Below are 17,631 nucleotides of genomic sequence, written 5' to 3'. Positions count from 1 at the left end.
CACACACACACACACACACACACACACACACACACACACACACACACTGGGGCGTGTGTTCCTAGACGTCCCGTGTGTCGCCTTCTAACTCGACCCCTACCCTCAATCCTCTCGCGACAAAAAGGAGGAGTCCAACCGCGGCGGAGATCGACAAAACAGAGCTTTTTCTCGAAAAATTAATTTCAGATTTATCATTTTTCCATTTCGTTACTCGTTGTTGCAAACATTGTATTCGGATGTAATTTTTTGTCAGTCTCTGTCTCTCCCCCCTCCCCCTCACACACACCCACACACACACACACCCTCCTCTCCCCTCCCACGAAAATACATAGCAAATGTGCCTCAGAAGCTCCGCCATCGATCGGCGAGTGGAAGAAAAGACAATTTTCGAGTAGGTGTGGTTGTCGTCGCACGTCTCTCGAGGATCGAGAACGGGCGAGGAAAACTTATTTATTTAACGAAAGAGGCGCGCGCCACGCGATCAACGAGCGAGAGAGACACGGCGCGCGTCGATTTTACAGACTATTTGAAAAACGGTGGTTCTGTTCACTAGCATATATGGAATGCTATTCTTATACATTGATTTTTAGTCCTGAATCTTTATATAAATATATATGAAAAATATTATATGTATATATATGCACGTATACATATATATATATATATACACACACACGCGTAGGTTATATGTATACACCAATATATGTATATATATGTATGTATGTATGTATGTATGTATACTTGTACACGAACGACACAGGAAAAAAGAAAAACATAGATGTGTACATTGTAGGGTGTTAGATGATAGGGTCGATGAGGTCATCAAGTATTATATGTGTTTCTCGAAATTCCTTCGTTTCGTACGAATGCGTTTTACGTACTGTGACGGTCGAAGCTAAATCAGTTGGCAGCCCGAGGTCGTCGTGTAGGCCTCGAGCCCGCCAATCGAGTTCGATTCGATTTCTCTCGCATGGGAACGACTTAACCGACGGAGCATCGAATCGTTGTCTAAGAGAGAAAGCGGAAGTTGTGCGCTCGTTAACGAGAGGTTCGAAGAACGTCGATAGTATCGCGGTGAGATTTATTTTCGTAGGCATTTTTAAAAACGACTCCTTCGGCTACCCCTCCGCGCCCCCGAACCACACCCGATCTTCGAACAACTTCTAGTCTAAAGCCGCTGTCACGCGAAAGTCAGTTTGGAACTTTTTGCTCGGATTTTTACGCAAACGGTATCAACGACCGCGGCGGGGAGTCGAAGTCAGACGTCGACGAGAGAAAAAGGTTGCTTGTTTGGCGCGCGACGACGGCTCGTCGCGCGTTTTCAGTGTCTTTGTTGGACGATTGGTCGCTGGGCGACTCGCGGATTTGCTCGAAACCGGACGCGATCGATTCCGCGCGAAAAACTGTATGAAAAATGCGAGATAATATTTTTCCGTGCGAGGCTTCGTTTTCGAGAAACTCGACGTCGAAGTCGAATCGGGGCACGACGCAGCGCACGCGCCCCGCGCGTACTTTGACCTCGATTATCTCCGCATGGAAGCGTTCTACGGAAAAATCGTTCTGCACGTTTTCGATGCAGTTTTTCGCGTAGAATCGTATGGCGTCCTTGTTTTTTTTTTCCGTGTTAGAATTACGAGAAACGGCGATTCGTTTGCGACGAGTTCGCGAGTCTCCGTGCGTCGAATTAGCCTTTAAGGTAAGAGCGAAGGATGGTCGATTGCTGTGAGAAGAAAGCGTGGCATTAAAGAGTGGGGCAAAGACTGATATGGTTGTACACCGACTCAGGGATCAGTGAGACGCGGTCGAGAGAATTCTCTAAAATCGAATTACGAGGATAACGCGTTCCAACGGGGACGCGTGCTTCTACCAAAGACGATCGAAGCGATGAAACTGCTCTGCAAAGACCAAAAAAAAAAAAAAACATAGTAACGATAAAAATGAGAAAAAAAAAAGATAAACACAGAAAACGAAACCGCGCTTATACCTTGTCGAGAGAGCGTTGAAACTGAATCGTGATTTTTTCGGGCGTAACAGTTTATCGTGTATGACGAATGAAAGGATGAAAGGAATAAAAAAAAAAAAAAAGAAAAACGAAACAAAGAAATATTTAAATGAAAAAAATGAACAGATATAAAGAATTATATATATTTAATATAAGACTATATTAGAAAAATCATATTTCTTTAATAAAAAGATATTTCTATTTAGAATTGTAAAAAGGAAAAAAGTCATTAATCGAGTCTTTATGAGTTGTATCAGTTGGCCCTGTCCGAGGAAGAACTGATTTCTCCTTTTTCTAGATGCATATATCACTGTTACGTTATTAAGGAAGGAAGAATAATAATAAATAAATAAATAAATGGAAAAAAAAAATGACGGAAATCCTTGGAGAATACGTATATTTATACAGGGCGTCGTAAGAGTCTAATGCATTCTTTTTAGGCAATTTTCGATTGATCGAACCATATCATCGCGGTTGAGGTTGTTTGTAGGTGTTAACGAATAGCATTTCTTTTGAGTTTCGACGATGGTAAAGTTTGTTTCGATTATGGTTTCAGCGACTGAACCGAAAGAAACGATGTGTTATTGTGTTTTTTTTTTTTTTTTTTTTTGTATTGATACATTTTTAGACCGATGGTTATTAATAAAATTATGCGATAGACTTTTGAGACATCCTATATGCATATATTATATATATAGTTCTATACGGATTCAAGCTTGTACCATACGATAAAGAGTGCTGTTCTGTTGCTATAAGTACGTAAGAGAGACGAAATACCTTTGTTACTACTGGTTGTTAAATATATCATAACTAAATATTTATTTACATAAATGACTTTCATTGTCGCCTCGAATATGCTAGATCCCTCTGCCTCGAGCATTTAATTTATATAAATCAATGATAATTTCATTCAGTAGTTAATTTATATTATTAGAAATTTTAGTACGCTTTCAGTTTAAAATTTATTTTCTCTCGCAAGTATTCGTCCTATTTCAATTTCATTAACTTCCAAGTTTATTGAATGTTTGTTATTCGCGTTTTTATAATAGGAAAAGTATGGTAATGTTTGTTATTAGCAGTTTAAAAAATCGTTAAGCGGAAAAAAATTGTATCGATCCTGCCAGGATTCGAACCTGGAATCTTCTGATCCGTAGTCAGACGCGTTATCCGTTGCGCCACAGGACCGTGTTAAAACGGAGTCTATTGTTTTAGTATATATTAAAATCTGAACATGGTTGGAACAATGTCACCAAGGATACTATTTAAAATTATTTATAGTTTCTTTATTTGGGTAAACAAAACTGTCCATAAATACTTATAAAATACTTATATTACTGAAATGCATATAAACGTGTACAATATAAAATGTAGTAAACATGTCACTTATTCTGCAAGTTGAAAGTTAAACTTAAAGACAGTCTGTGCATTATCCATATCGACAGAAGTTACGGATGAGTTTGAATTAAAGAGTACCGTATCTATATGCGAGTGCTGTTTCTCGCTTGGTAATTTACACGCAGCCTTCCTTACAAACACACACTTCTTATTCTGTGTAGGAGCAGGTATAAATTTCATAGAGGACGCGGATTTGCTATGTTTCTGCTCGTCCAGCAACATTTTCTCTCTGTAATTCCCTAAGGTAGTCCGCATTATTTGCCTCTTTTTGATCAGAGGTGCGGTGGAACTTCTTAAAACACTTATGTTTTTAGTCAAATCGCGCGCCTGCTTCTCTGAAAGTTTCCCAGTAGCTAGATACACTTGTAATTGCTGGATGCACCAACATAATTCTAACTCAAATTGGTCCTCGGCTTCCTGGCTTAGACCACTCACAGTTTCTGCATTTGAACATGAAGGGTTCACTGCATTGGGAGGTTCTGTATTTTTATTCCTAGAAATCCCTTTTTTGACGTTCTGAAAATAACGCTGTTTACTAACAAGTAGGAATTGTTTCTCGAATACGGTTTAAATTAATCATAGTAGAATATAGGTTAAAATTACTGGAGTAGTTAAACATAAATGAAAAGTATGCTACAGGTAAACAAATATGAAAATAGCGTACCGTTTTAGGCTTCGGAGGCATTTTTAATTACATATACAGTCATTTGAACAGTCTTCAATCTATTTTCATTTGTATGAATAGTTATTTAATGCAGCCATAGTTATTGACCCTTTAGTGGCGCCATCGGTGAGAAAACGCCCAAGCTTGTAGAGAAAATAGTTCCCGCTGCTGCCGCTAGATGTCGCATCGGACGGTTTTACTAAGTTACTTTAATCTGCCATAAATACATAATTAATTGGATCCTTTGCACTACAACACTATAATATATTAGTTGATATATCAAATTTTTCATTTGTAAGAATATTTATTTAATTCAGCAATAATTATCAATCCTTTCAAGCTTGGGCGTTCTCCCACCGATGGCGCCACTAACAAAAATTAATTGACTGCCATAATTGACGTAAAACAGATTACTTTGCCTTATAAAATAAAGTAGTAATAAGAATCGACAAGCATATATGATATTTTCGTGACATCTATAAAAGCATCATAATTTCAAAATGGTAAAACGCATAAATTACAAGACCGCAATTTTTTCAGTCATACCTTCTTTTATTAAAAAAATAACAATCTTCCAAGAAACAATATATCAGGGGAGCCTTGCATTATTTACATTACAATACTTTAGCGTACATTATAACGTAATCAACATAACGCCATTAATAATCACTGTTGAACCGATACCGCAACAAAAAGCCCGTAGATTAGAAATATATTTTCTAACCTGTTTTTCTAAACCTTCAAACAAACCACGTAAGCTCACGCTTTTCTAGAAATGTATACGTTCGTGACGAATAATATGACTTCGATGATGAAACCTTTTCCCGCAAGCACGACAAACGTATGGTCGTTCGTCAGTATGGATTCGATTATGTATCTTCAAATCGTATTTCTTGAAAAACGATTTACCGCAATAAGAGCAAACGTGATTTCGTTGTTTCAAGTGATCGCGCTTCACGTGTTCCTGCGTCGAATAAAAATATCTTAAACCGGTTGTATTATATTGTTGGAAAAAGAAATATATGGCACGGACATATAAAATAATACTTATAATATGTAGTACTTACATTTACTTGGGAAGAAGTATTATAAATTTTCTGGCATATATCGCACGCAAACTTTTGCGGACCTTCCGGTCTGTGATTGCTCGCAATGTGTTTATTTAACGTCGATTTCCAAGCAAAGGACATTTTACATTCTTTACAATGAAACTTCTGTTGGTCCGCGAAATGAGTACCTATGTGTTGTTTGTAGTTGTAACTGGTTGAAAATGATTTTTCGCATACTGTACATTGAAATTTAAGTAAAAATACTTTGGACTTTTTCGATTCGTCCTCTTGATCCTCTAATTTTGTAATACTTGACATAGAATCAGTGGCCTGCACCTGTTCCTCATCTTCTTCGACAATTCGATCACTATTTGTGTTTATCTCACATTGCGTGTCTTCAGTTAGAGAAGTCAAAAGAGCCTGTTCATTATTGCTAATACCATCATTCTTATCGTTCTCTTGCATGGACTCGATTTGACTGAAACTTTGAAACTGTAGCAGTTGTTCGCTCTCTTTATCTAAAATTTTGGAGCTCTCACTTTCGACACCTGCACCTTCTACAAATTCGAGAAAACGTTCCGAGCTATCATCGTAATGCAATCTCTCGAAAACCTCGAAATTCGTTTCAACGTATTTGTCAAAATCAGTCTGCGGATCCAACAAGATCTGATTCGTAACAAAATTTTTTTCTTCGCCTTGCAATTCGTAATGCGTGTAGTGTAGATCATTATGAATAACGTCTCGTATGTTTTGTTCATCTCGAACTTCTTCGTTCACATCTTTATTGATATTTAAACACATATTCGTTACATTTTCAGAAATATTTATGTTTTCATCTTTAGTCTCGGAAGCTTTCACAGATTGTAAATTTGGTAATTTTTCGGCTAAATTGTTAATAAGAAATTCGTAAAATTGATCCCCGGTTTCCGTTTGTACTAAACGTAGCATTGGTTCGTCGTGACTCGTGGTATTATTTACATCGTTTGGACATTCGGCAATCTTTTCGTCTCGCGCTGAATTTATTCCTTCGTCGTTCGAGATATCTAGATCAGATTTATCGTTGATGCTGGGTTCTGATAGATCTATTTTTTGAAACATGTCGGTGACATTTATAGAAATATTTGTCAAGGCGTTGTAACTCTGCAACGTCTCAGATTTTTCTAAATCTAACTCGTACGTTTGCGTAAAATTATCATGAGTGTTCGAGAATTTAGTATCCAATCTGTCTTTAAGAACAGGATCGTCTACTTGACATACATATAACATATTTTCTTTTGCTTCGCAATCGTTGGATCTGTATAACAAAATAGAACTATCATCCTCGCATTCGGTTTGCTCATTAGGAAGTCCTAGCTTCTCAGAGATGTTTAATTCATCGGTTGTACCAATTTTTCCATCTGTTTCGCGCAACTGGTCTTGCGAAATATGGTTTCCTGTATGTTCGATGTTCTCCAAATTTATTTTCTTCAACTGTTCGAATGTATAAAATCGAATTAAACGGGAAATGTACATTGAAACTATAAAATTTTAAATATTAAATTATATACCTGTTCCGATGTGATATAAATAATTGTTTCCAATGGTAATATTTTTTTTATATTCTCTTCGTTTTCGAGAAAATCAAAACTATTCATGTCGCTTTTATACTCCTCAAGTTCTGTGATTTTCTGGGAGCTCTGATGAGAGGAAAAATATTAGAGAAACAGATATTTTACTTATTCTTTTTGTGATTCTTACCATCTCGTTATTCTTGTACTCCAAATTGATAGCGTTTCCTGTATGAGACTTCTCGTGTTCTCGTAAGAGGAAAATAAAACTGAAACTTTCGCCGCAAATCTTACAGTAATGTTGCCTCTTAATTACTTTTTGCTGAATAGATGCATTTCCATCGACAAACTATACATTGATAATCAGAGATATAACATTTTTCACATTACAAAATATATATACATTAAATTTTTAACGACCTTATTCTTATTCGATGCGTAATCCTTTTTCTCTACCATTCCACCATCGCAAATATTTTGAGCTTGATGTTTAACATCTTCCTTCGAACGTTCGTGAATACGTTTATGCCTCGCAAGGGAACTAATTTGAGTGAAACGTTTACCGCAAATAGAGCACGGATACGGTTTTACTCCTACAAATTGAACGGTAAACATTTAATCTATTCCCGATTAGATAGTTTCTCGTACAAATAATATAATTACCGGCATGCATTCTACCATGCCTAATTAGATTAGATATATGATTGAACTTTCTTCCGCATACTTCGCAAATGCAAATATTTGTTCCTAAGTGAGTGTTTAAATGCGTTCGCAGATCTGCTTTACGGAAAAATCCTTTACCGCATATTTCGCAAAGTTGTGATTTTTCACCTAAGTGTATACTTCGATAATGGTAATCGTGTTGAGATGCTCGATCAAACGTTAAATCGCATTGATGACATTTAAACGGTCTTATTGAATTTTCATAGAAATTGTCGTTGATCCTTTCCTGGTTGTAATTATCTATTTCTGTCAGTGATTCATTGTTTACATCATTTTTTAAGCATTGTATATGCTTCAGTAGTACATCTCCAGCGTGTATATGTAAATGATCGTAAATCTCTTTTTTATTTTCGTATCGACAGTCACATATTGGACAAACGAAATTGACAGATTGCATATGAACCATATCATTTTTACAGGTCCCTTGGAAATTTGTATCGATCGACATATTTCTATATTTAAATACACGAGTTCACTTTCATCTAAAACTGATTTTATTGACTTTAAATATAACAATTAAAACAGTTTTAACAATAGTTCGATACATACACTTTAACACATTTGTTTTGTAATGAGCCTAACCCAACTGATTTCACAACGCGTCAATTTTATTGGAATTTCTTTATATCGTTGTTTCCAACTGAAAATTTCGATTGTTGTTTATAATATATGTATATATAATCATAGTTTTGTAAACAATACAATTTTTTTCTTAGACTTTAATATGTGTACGTCAACTTGGATAGTTAAAGACGCTCGCAGTAGATTTTTACACTTCGAATGGTATATAATATTTATAAAAAACGAAATGTCGTATCAATTAGTTACATGTAATTCGTCCAAATTCATTAACAGAAGACAATATATTATTCTAATTATTTATTTTATACACATCAAGTGTTTATGTATGTGCAATGAAAACAAAGGGCAGTGACAAAGTTGGTAGCCCTTGTTTCAAGATTATACGTTAGTAACATTTCATTGAAGCATTTAGCTAGAGAACTCCAGTAGTGATTTACCAGTGTGAGCGGACCCAAACAGAGCTCGCTGAGCTTTATGGTCAGCGATTGGAAAAGTATACATCCTAGCACGTATCCTAGTACCTCCTATCACCTCCTAAAACATTCCAACACTTCCTAAATATTCAAAACCATCTAACACATTCCAACACTTCCTAAATATTCAAAACCATCTAACACATTCCAACACTTCCTAACATCTCCTAGTTTCCCATCATTTCTTGATACATTTCCCATTAATTTCCTTTTATTTCCTGGCATATTTCCCTTCATTTCCCATCATTTCTTGGCCACCTCCTTTCTCATCATACGATCCTGATAAAAAGAGGTAAGTTTAAATCCATTTCCTAGTCCTATCCCTACAATTCCTGGCACATTTCCCATTAATTTCCCATCATTCACCTTCATTTCCTATCACATTTTATTCCAATTTCCCTTCATATCCTGGCCATTTCCTTTCTCATCCTGTGATCCTGATAAAAAAAGGTAAGTATAAAACCAGAATAGCAACGACCAAGAAATATAAAATTCAAGCCAGCATTAGATAAAAACCACAGATTCCTCGTGCCACCTCTTCGCATATCATGTGCTCCTGATACCAGGAGTAAAAATCCGACATTTCCCATCACAATTTTTGGGAGAAGCGAATTGCAACATTGTTGAAGTTTGGAGAGAAGCGATTTGCAACATTGTTCGGTTTGCAACATTGTGGAAGTTTGGAGAGAAGCGATTTGCAACATTGTTCGGTTTGCAACATTGTGGAAGTTTCGGGAGAAGCGATTTGCAACATTGTTGGGTTTGCAACATTGTAAAAGTTTTGGGAGAAGCGATTTGCAACATTGTTCGGTTTGCAACAGTGTGGAAGTTTCGGGAGAAGCGATTTGCAACATTGTTGAATCGGCCAGAATTCCGAAATATGCCAAAAATTAGCCCCTCTAATTAGGCAACCTATACTTGCACGGATGTCGGCCCGGTTGCCTAATTCAAGGGGGACATTTTCGGTACGTATTGAAATTCTGGCCGATTTTGGATTTTGGTATCAGGAGCACATGATATGCGAAGAGGTGGCCAGGATATGAAGGGAAATTGGAACGAAATGTGATAGGAAATGAAGGTGAATGATGGAAATTAATGGGAAATGTGCCAGGAATTGTAGGGAAAGGACTAGGAAATGGATTTAAACTTACCTCTTTTTATCAGGATCACAGGATGAGAAAGGAGGTGGCCAGGATATGAAGGGAAATTAGAGTGAAATGTGGTAGGAAATGAAGGTAAATGGTGGGAAATGAAAGCTGCTCTGTGCCAGTAAATGAAGGGTAATGAAAGGGAAATGTGCTAGGAAATGAAGAGAAATTAAAGAAAATGTCCGTTCACATTTGTTTTAACTAATACAAGTAACCAGTCCACGTTTCAAATGGTTCCAAATACCATCATCTCATGCTGGCATTGTTAATAATTTTTAACTAATTATCACTAGAAGACACATGGTTTCACAAGCCGACTAATGGTCCTTATGTTCAATAGGGATATGTAGCGCCGTGTGTACGAAAGTGTCTAGGGATATTTCAATTGAAAGCACCCACTGTTTCTGATTTAAAATTGCACGTTGATACATCGTTCAGTCAATGTAACAGTCAATTTAATTTTCTAAGAAAAAGTTGTTGTATTCGGTGTTACGAACGGTATTTTGTGTTGTGTCAACTTTTCTATACGTTTATTCAAGGTAAGTTCGATTATGAAAGTTATTAACTTTGTAATTATGCAGGCTTCTTCTTGATTATTAAAACAATGCGTAAACGTATTATTCGAGTTGATGTTTGGACCTAAGTTAAAGTGGGCCCCCATGACCAAATAATGAATGGTTTATAAGAACATATAAAATTGTACATATTCGATGTTTAATATTAAACATCTAACATGTAAGATTATTCAGAAAAATATTACAAGTTATTGTAATGCTCCAAAGTATACAAAGAAGTAATTTTATTTATGAATTATTGTAGCACTCTGAAGTATATGAAGAAATAACAGCAATAATGGGAAATTATTTGACCAAATTTATTTCCCCTGCTGACACAGAGAAAGAGGAAATGGATGTGCAGCCTTCCATGGATGAGGTAAACGTTAAAAAAGATGTTATGTGTACGCCAACTATGGATCGCGTAACATTGCCTACAGATCCTAGATCGATAACAATTGGTATAAATAGAACTCCGATAGAGGTAATCTTTGTATAATAACATTCAAAATATAATTGTATTAATCATACAACAATGCGTAATGCATAAAATGTATCCAATTAATAGGTATGCAATACCTACCCTAATACTCCTGTTGGATTAAGCAAAAGGGCCATTACAGCAATTCCAAGATATTTACAGGCAAAACCATATTTAGAAACAGATATAGACCAAGTAATACCATGTTTAACACCACAAAAAAGGGAGCCAGAAATATCTGAAAGTGAAATATTCCAGTTTCCGGATGCGGTAAATTACTTACTTTTACTTCATTTATTCTTATAAAGAATAGCATGTAACATTCAGTTAATTTGTTTCAGCAAAATAAAAGTGTAGAGAATCCGGTAACGCCAGTAACCGGTAATCTAGAAATTAAAATGTCGACGATAGAAAGAGAACGTTACGAAATCTTGGGAATCGACCCTAGGTCTCCGGCTGCTAATTTCGATAGAACACCGATATTAGAGCCAAAATCTCTACAGCGTTTAAGAGCGAGGTCTCAACTATGTCTGCGTAGAGATGGCAGTTACGAGACGGATGTATTAAGCTCAAATTTTTCGTATTGCGAAACGTTGTCGCCGTTTCATATCCCTGAAATACAAGCCTTGCCTGATTTACTCGAAAATAGATTAAAACTGAATTTTCTTATTAACGATTCTAACAACAAATCGAACGATGAAACACGCTCTGAAATTGGTGAGGGAATTAGCGAAGATTCAAAATTAATTTGTAGTAAAATTAATAAATGTACTTATCGAAGTTTAATCTTAATCGATATTAGGAGACAGCAAAGAGGAAAGCAAAGAGACAACTTCGGAACCAGAGACTAAAAATAACGAGCAAAATAAGGAAATCCACGTTAACAATAACGATACAATTAAAATATGGAGGGACTCGTCGATATCTGATGAACCTGAGAAATTGGAAGTAAAAATTCCAACGGATGAAAAGAAAAATGGAAATGAAATCGCTAAGGTACTTGATAACTTAAAAATCCCAAAAATTGTTATGTTTACTAATAAGAAATACGAAAGTACAATGCAAATGCTTTTGCTTTCAGATTCGAACTCCTCTTGGAAATCGTTTCAACATTGGACGAGTTCAAGCTTCGATAAACTCCCCGCAGCAAACGTTCAAGAATAAAAATGTAGTACCGAAAATGCAGGAGAACACACCACCGCACAAAAGATGCGTCGTAAGATCTAAATTAAGTGGAATACAATGGGATTCGGATTCGACTATTATTATTTAACTATTTTTAGGGTAATCGTTTGATTATAGGAATAATTAAAACGCGTAATTCATTTGCCTAACAGGTATTTTATAAGTAAGACATTTCTCGAGATTATTGTAAAAAAATATGGGTTGTGTCAATGTGAGATTGCTGCAATTTTTGTATTTATTTAAGATAAAATAAATGTTTCTTAGTCAAATAATTATCTCTTGACTTTATTACGATGGATTTTCCGCGGTGTGCGTTTGCATAGCTGCTCGTATCTGAGACTTGGCTTCCTGAATTGAAATTTGGAGATTCTTACTTGGTTGTACCAATTGTGACACGCTAAAATAATGTATTGATAATAACTGGATATAATGAAATATTAAAAATCGCGGGATACAAGTAATATACCTTGGGTCTTTTATCACGATTCTTTTCTTCTCGTTATCACGTTGTGGTATTAATTTTATAGTTATATTACTTTGAACTTTTTTAGGATTACTGAACAAATTCTTTTTCGAAATATCCCATTTTACTATAGTGCTGGTGTCTACAATTTCAGGCCTGACAACTCTGACTTTTACGTTGCCGTCCGCAGATTGTCCTTTATAATTTTTTCTTTTGGCTTTTCGACGATCAAATTTTGATACACCTTCTTTAACTTCGGTTGTTCTAATGATAGCTTCGTTTGGATGATACGGAGCTTGAGGTAATGCAGTGGTTGAATCATTTTCCTGATGACTATACGAAGTCGAAGGTAAACTTGGTTCAGACACAGGCCTTGGATCTATATTTTGTGGTATACCATTATATATAGAAAACAATGTTTCTCCAGGATAATGTTTAATTAGACGCTCTTCTGTAAGTGGTAAAGCTGGTGTTCTCTTTTTTCTATGATATTGCTCTCTGCAATGTGTAATTGATATTTGATATATACAATAATTTAGTTATTCTTATCAGTCAGATTGTCGATATACATTTACAACATACTTAGGAATAAATTTATCAGTATTCGGATTTACGGAGTCTTGTTGATTTCTCTTTATGCGTATAGCAACCTCTCGACATCGTTGTACAAGTTTAGCTTTAGTTTCTGCTACAGATTCCAATTCTGGTACGTAAAAAACATGTAGCAGGCCCCCGTAAAAATTTTTACCATCGATAAAGCGTTTTGCTATTCTGCATGATATTACATACAAACACAGAATGAATTCGATAATGTGCGAATAATACAACAGAGTACAGTAGAAAAGTAGAAACTAATGAACCTTGCACTCTGTATACGAGCATATTGTATGTAATAAGCTTCTGTAAATTCTTCTGTGGGATAATCAGGAGCTACATGAATCTTCTTTACGTCTCCGTAAGGATCGACGAGTTTCTTTACTTCCTCGCCTAATTGAAGCTTTGGTACTCCGCATATCATCAAATGTTTTGATTCATCGTTAATAGTATAAACCTGTTACACAGAGCTAGCGTGTCAAGGAAATATTGTAATAAAAGCAGAGTGTGCTTTGATATATTGCATATGATTCTGAATGAAATTGAATCTCTTTTAACCCTTGGACGACTTTTTATTTGTGTAAAGGTGATGTATGTGGAGAGGTTGCTTTCCAACCTAACCTCAAATCAACATTTATTAGAAATTTATTTATTAGGAAAGACATAAACATTTCAAAAAATGAAAAGACTCGAAGGAAAGAAAGTATTGCTTACAATGGTAAGCATAATTGTATGGTTGTATTTTCTAAATAAATATTTTCGAATAAATTAATGTGTTATTAGTGAAATAATGAATGGATTTTTGATGTAGTCGTCTAAAAGATAAAAGGATGTTTAATTTTGCAATTAAGTTACTGGCATATTAGACTGTCCTAGAAAGAAATCATAAGTTCAAAGCATAATTACTATTCAATAATTAATAATGCAGGCGTTTTATGTTGGATAGGATACAAGTCCACAATGCTACCTTCACGGATGTCAATCTTTTCCCTTGCCTATAAGGTGCTCGTGTATGACACAGCTTTTGTTGCACATGATGAGGGAGCTTTGTTATCACGCATGTATCACCCATGATTTATAATTCTCTATTTTAATTTAGTATTTTCTATGTATTGGCCGAACTACGAATTTGTTGGAACGACCACTAATGACCACTAATGACATTCAACGAAACCTCACATCTGACCAGAAAAATAATTACTCCGTACAATTACTCCGGAGGAATAGCTATCACTACAATTGTTAATAATTAACCTATATTATTCAATAAATTCATTCCAATCATATATTTTCACGTATATGAGCACTTATATTTTTTTACTTTTTTTTCTGCATATCCATATCATTTTATACCGTAATTATCATAATTGAACTTCTAATTGTTGATTCGTACACTAATAATTGACTGATATTATGTTTTTTAAATAAATAAATATACCGACCAAAGTGGCGCCATCTCTCGGTGAACCGTTCAAGTTTGTTGAGAAGTACCAGTTTCCACCGTGCTAGGCTAGATAGCGCCACGATCGGAAATATTTAAATCTTAGATTTTTTACTTTTTCCAGCGTATTCGCATAATATTACATCGCAATTATCATAATTCGACTTCTAATTGTTGATTCGTACACTAATAATTGACTGATATTATGTTTTTTAAATAAATAAAAATACCGAATAAGTAGCGCCATCTCTCGGCGAACCGCCCAAGTTAGTTGGGCAGTACCAGTTTCCACTGTGCGCGGCTAGATAGCGCCATCATAGCGAAAATATTCAAAATATAATTCTCTACTTTTCTCGGGATGAATAAACATCTAATCGCAATAAACCCCAACGAATTTGTATAAATTATTATTTCATATCTTATTTTGAATGTTATATATATACGAACTACACATTAATGTTATTATGGCAATCCTGCTTTGCTGGCAACAGTGGCAACCCTGTGTTTCGTATTTCCCTATATCGTATTAGTCAAAGGCGTTAGTGGAACGTAACGTTTGGTAACCCGCCGAGAGAATAATTTTTTTAATATAACAAATTGTCATTGTAACTTGGCGAAATGGCTGCAATTAGTTTGTTGAATCCCAAAGCTGAATTTGCTAGGGCCGCTCACGCCTTGGCTGTAAATATAACAGCTGCGAAAGGAATCCAAGATGTGATGAAGACGAATCTTGGGCCGAAAGGCACAATGAAAATGTACGTATTATTTCTTGTCACGTGCGAATTCGATTCGCCTGAATTCACAGACCGCAATTTTTACAACTAAAATATGAGAAATTATGGAAAGTAGCTTGCGTTAAATTCTCCTTGTGAAAATAAATAAATAAATTCGTGTGCCACGCGAGAATTACATTCGTGACTTTTGTTAGCCTTATTAGGTAAGGTTGAAGTTTCTCGAAGTACCGGTATCTCGATACTGATGTTTCTTTCCTTTTTCTTTCGCTTCACTTAAGAATGTACTAAAATTCAGAATAAAATTGATACTATAATCGTTATTATTCTCTGTAACCGATATTAAAAGTATTTCATAATATTAAGAATAAATTATTATTCTCGACACTAAAAGTACTATTTATCTGTTCTAATTACTCGATTCTTTTAAAGGTTGGTCTCCGGAGCGGGTGATATAAAAATCACAAAAGACGGCAATGTGCTCCTTCACGAAATGCAGATACAACATCCGACCGCCACTTTGATTGCCCGAGCATCCACTGCTCAAGACGATATCACCGGAGATGGTACCACTAGCACGGTCTTAGTCATCGGAGAGCTTCTCAAGCAAGCCGATGTTTATATATCGGAGGGTCTCCATCCTAGAATGGTCACAGAAGGTTTCGAGTTGGCTAAAGCTAAAACTTTGGAAGTATTGGATTCCATGAAGGTTCCCATCGAGCCTACCAAGGAGAATCTGTTGAGCGTCGCGAGGACGTCGCTGAGAACTAAAGTTCACCCTAGCATAGCCGATAAATTGACCGAGATCTGCGTAGACGCGGTTTTGACTATCAGGCAGGAAGGTAAAGATATCGATTTACATATGGTCGAGCTAATGGAGATGCAGCACAGAACTGCAGCCGACAGTAATTTGGTTCGTGGTATTGTGACTGATCACGGGTCCAGACACCCAGACATGCCTAAGAGAGTCGAGAATGCATATATATTGATTTGCAATGTTAGTTTGGAGTACGAGAAGAGCGAGGTAAGAAGATGAAAGAATCGAACACCTATTACAACAGTAACGAGTAACGATATTGTCTGAATTTCATAGGTGAACAGTGGTTTCTTCTACAAAACTGCGGAAGAACGAGAGAAGCTCGTGGAAGCGGAGCGTAAGTTTATCGACAATCGCGTGAAGAAAATAATCGAGCTGAAGAAGAAATTATGCGACGGAACGGACAAGTCGTTCGTCATCATAAATCAAAAGGGCATCGATCCACCGTCGTTGGACATGCTCGCCAAAGAAAATATCTTGGCTCTGCGCAGAGCGAAACGCAGGAATATGGAGCGTTTAGCGCTAGCTTGCGGTGGAACGGCTATGAATTCGTTCGATGGTTTGACAGAGGAACACTTGGGATGGGCTGGACTCGTTTACGAGCACGTTTTGGTAAATCGACTCGATATTATAAAATAATCAATTTTTGTGTACGACGAGAGATAACATTATTTCGTTACAGGGAGAAACCAAGTACACGTTCGTAGAAGAATGTAAGAAACCCAACTCTGTAACGATTCTCCTGAAGGTAAAACTGAGACTAGAAGACTTAGAAGAATGTTTTTAACGCAAACATTAACCAACGTCGTTTTAAAAATTATCAGGGACCTAACAAATACACTTTGGAACAACTGAAGGATGCCGTTCGAGATGGTCTGAGGGCTATCAAGAACGCCATCGACGATCGCGCTATTATTCCCGGTGCTGGGGCTTTCGAAGTGGCTGCTAGCCAGATCCTTCAACGGTACAAAGAAACAGTAAAGGGAAAACAACGATTGGGCGTACAAGCTTACGCGGAAGCTTTGCTCGTGATTCCAAAAGTTCTTGGTAAGACGATCTACTTGCTGAACTAATAAACGCTTGTACAATTATTAAATGTATTTGTGTTTGTATATATTCAGCTGCAAATTGTGGATTCGACGCGCAAGACACGATCGTTAAATTATTCGAGGAAGGAACCGCGTTGGGTGAACCGGTAGGATTAGATATTTCGTCGGGCGAGGCCTTGAAACCCGCGGACGCTGGCATTTACGACAACTATAACGTAAAGAAACAGATTATTAACTCTTGGTAAGTAATAATTGGATAACCGAATACACACGGTTCGCGTTTGTTAATGTTACTTCTGCTGAAATACTTCCTTTTTTATTTACAGCACGATTATTGCCAGCAATCTGCTTTTGGTCGACGAGATAATGAGAGCGGGACTATCGTCTTTGAAAGGTTAAACCGTTAACAACTTGATTCAACGTTCTCGAAGTCATCGTCTAATTTAAATACTATGTTTGCACGATCTCTATCGAAACTTTCGCATAATTCTTAAGTTTTTATATGCTTTCAATTAACACGAAAGAACTGCGCGGAGTAACAAATACGCTCCTTCTAAATTAAAGAGTACGAAATGTCTTATTTTCTTGTTAATCGTACAAGGTACCATTAATAACCAGAAAAATGAAACAAATGTTCGCCTCGTACGTAAACTTTGTACAACGATTTAAATAAAAAAAAGTACTTGAAAACAGTTTTGCTTAATAATATAAACCACGAATTACCTTGATAAAA

General features: G+C 36.2%; 5 protein-coding genes and 1 non-coding gene across 11 annotated transcripts; 2 read left to right on the top strand and 4 right to left on the bottom strand.

The window, feature by feature from the left end:
• Positions 1-1,606: 1,606 nt before the first annotated feature.
• LOC128890513 (UPF0488 protein CG14286) lies at positions 1,607-4,191 on the bottom strand. The gene is made up of 2 exons (XM_054149082.1): positions 4,062-4,191; positions 1,607-3,913 (listed from the first exon to the last, which is right to left on the bottom strand). Exons 1-2 carry the CDS (start codon positions 4,080-4,082, stop codon positions 3,386-3,388), a joined length of 549 nt encoding a protein of 182 aa, XP_054005057.1. The 5' UTR covers positions 4,083-4,191; the 3' UTR covers positions 1,607-3,385.
• On the bottom strand, positions 3,115-3,187 carry Trnar-acg (transfer RNA arginine (anticodon ACG)). The gene has a single exon. It is a non-coding gene; the product is annotated as a tRNA-Arg (tRNA).
• A 401-nt stretch (positions 4,192-4,592) lies between the features above and the next one.
• LOC128896376 (zinc finger protein 502-like) lies at positions 4,593-9,834 on the bottom strand. 3 transcript variants are annotated; one of them, XM_054159734.1, is made up of 8 exons: positions 8,209-8,568; positions 7,930-8,020; positions 7,321-7,868; positions 7,078-7,250; positions 6,848-7,006; positions 6,658-6,786; positions 5,129-6,580; positions 4,593-5,025 (listed from the first exon to the last, which is right to left on the bottom strand). In XM_054159734.1, the coding sequence occupies exons 3-8, from the start codon at positions 7,826-7,828 to the stop codon at positions 4,831-4,833; spliced, it is 2,616 nt and encodes an 871-aa protein (XP_054015709.1). In that variant the 5' UTR covers positions 7,829-7,868; positions 7,930-8,020; positions 8,209-8,568; the 3' UTR covers positions 4,593-4,830. The 3 variants fall into 3 exon arrangements, with proteins under 3 accessions (XP_054015709.1, XP_054015707.1, XP_054015708.1); XM_054159732.1 differs by having other exon boundaries at positions 7,321-8,493; positions 8,532-9,834; XM_054159733.1 differs by having other exon boundaries at positions 7,930-8,568.
• Positions 9,835-9,983: 149 nt separating this feature from the next.
• Positions 9,984-12,075, top strand: LOC128896378 (uncharacterized). 2 transcript variants are annotated; one of them, XM_054159736.1, is made up of 7 exons: positions 9,991-10,081; positions 10,165-10,318; positions 10,403-10,621; positions 10,706-10,888; positions 10,960-11,335; positions 11,421-11,614; positions 11,700-12,075. In XM_054159736.1, exons 3-7 carry the CDS (start codon positions 10,436-10,438, stop codon positions 11,889-11,891), a joined length of 1,131 nt encoding a protein of 376 aa, XP_054015711.1. In that variant the 5' UTR covers positions 9,991-10,081; positions 10,165-10,318; positions 10,403-10,435; the 3' UTR covers positions 11,892-12,075. The 2 variants fall into 2 exon arrangements, with proteins under 2 accessions (XP_054015710.1, XP_054015711.1); XM_054159735.1 differs by lacking the exon at positions 10,165-10,318 and having other exon boundaries at positions 9,984-10,122.
• LOC128896379 (RNA-binding protein 48) lies at positions 12,061-14,307 on the bottom strand. 3 transcript variants are annotated; one of them, XM_054159737.1, is made up of 5 exons: positions 13,828-14,307; positions 13,127-13,317; positions 12,849-13,037; positions 12,270-12,764; positions 12,061-12,200 (listed from the first exon to the last, which is right to left on the bottom strand). In XM_054159737.1, the coding sequence occupies exons 1-5, from the start codon at positions 13,930-13,932 to the stop codon at positions 12,092-12,094; spliced, it is 1,089 nt and encodes a 362-aa protein (XP_054015712.1). In that variant the 5' UTR covers positions 13,933-14,307; the 3' UTR covers positions 12,061-12,091. The 3 variants fall into 3 exon arrangements, with proteins under 3 accessions (XP_054015712.1, XP_054015715.1, XP_054015714.1); XM_054159740.1 differs by having other exon boundaries at positions 13,767-14,305; XM_054159739.1 differs by having other exon boundaries at positions 13,812-14,305.
• Positions 14,308-14,821: 514 nt separating this feature from the next.
• On the top strand, positions 14,822-17,588 carry LOC128891006 (T-complex protein 1 subunit zeta). The gene is made up of 7 exons (XM_054150130.1): positions 14,822-15,056; positions 15,465-16,056; positions 16,126-16,461; positions 16,532-16,597; positions 16,674-16,896; positions 16,971-17,139; positions 17,225-17,588. The coding sequence occupies exons 1-7, from the start codon at positions 14,920-14,922 to the stop codon at positions 17,295-17,297; spliced, it is 1,596 nt and encodes a 531-aa protein (XP_054006105.1). The 5' UTR covers positions 14,822-14,919; the 3' UTR covers positions 17,298-17,588.
• The last annotated feature ends 43 nt before the right edge of the window (positions 17,589-17,631 follow it).

Source organism: Hylaeus anthracinus, unplaced genomic scaffold (genome assembly GCF_026225885.1).
Source record: "Hylaeus anthracinus isolate JK02 unplaced genomic scaffold, UHH_iyHylAnth1.0_haploid 0, whole genome shotgun sequence".
Lineage (NCBI taxonomy): Eukaryota > Metazoa > Arthropoda > Insecta > Hymenoptera > Colletidae > Hylaeus > Hylaeus anthracinus.
The sequence above is the reverse complement of the archived record's forward strand: the minus strand, read 5'-3'. Positions and strand labels throughout refer to the sequence as shown.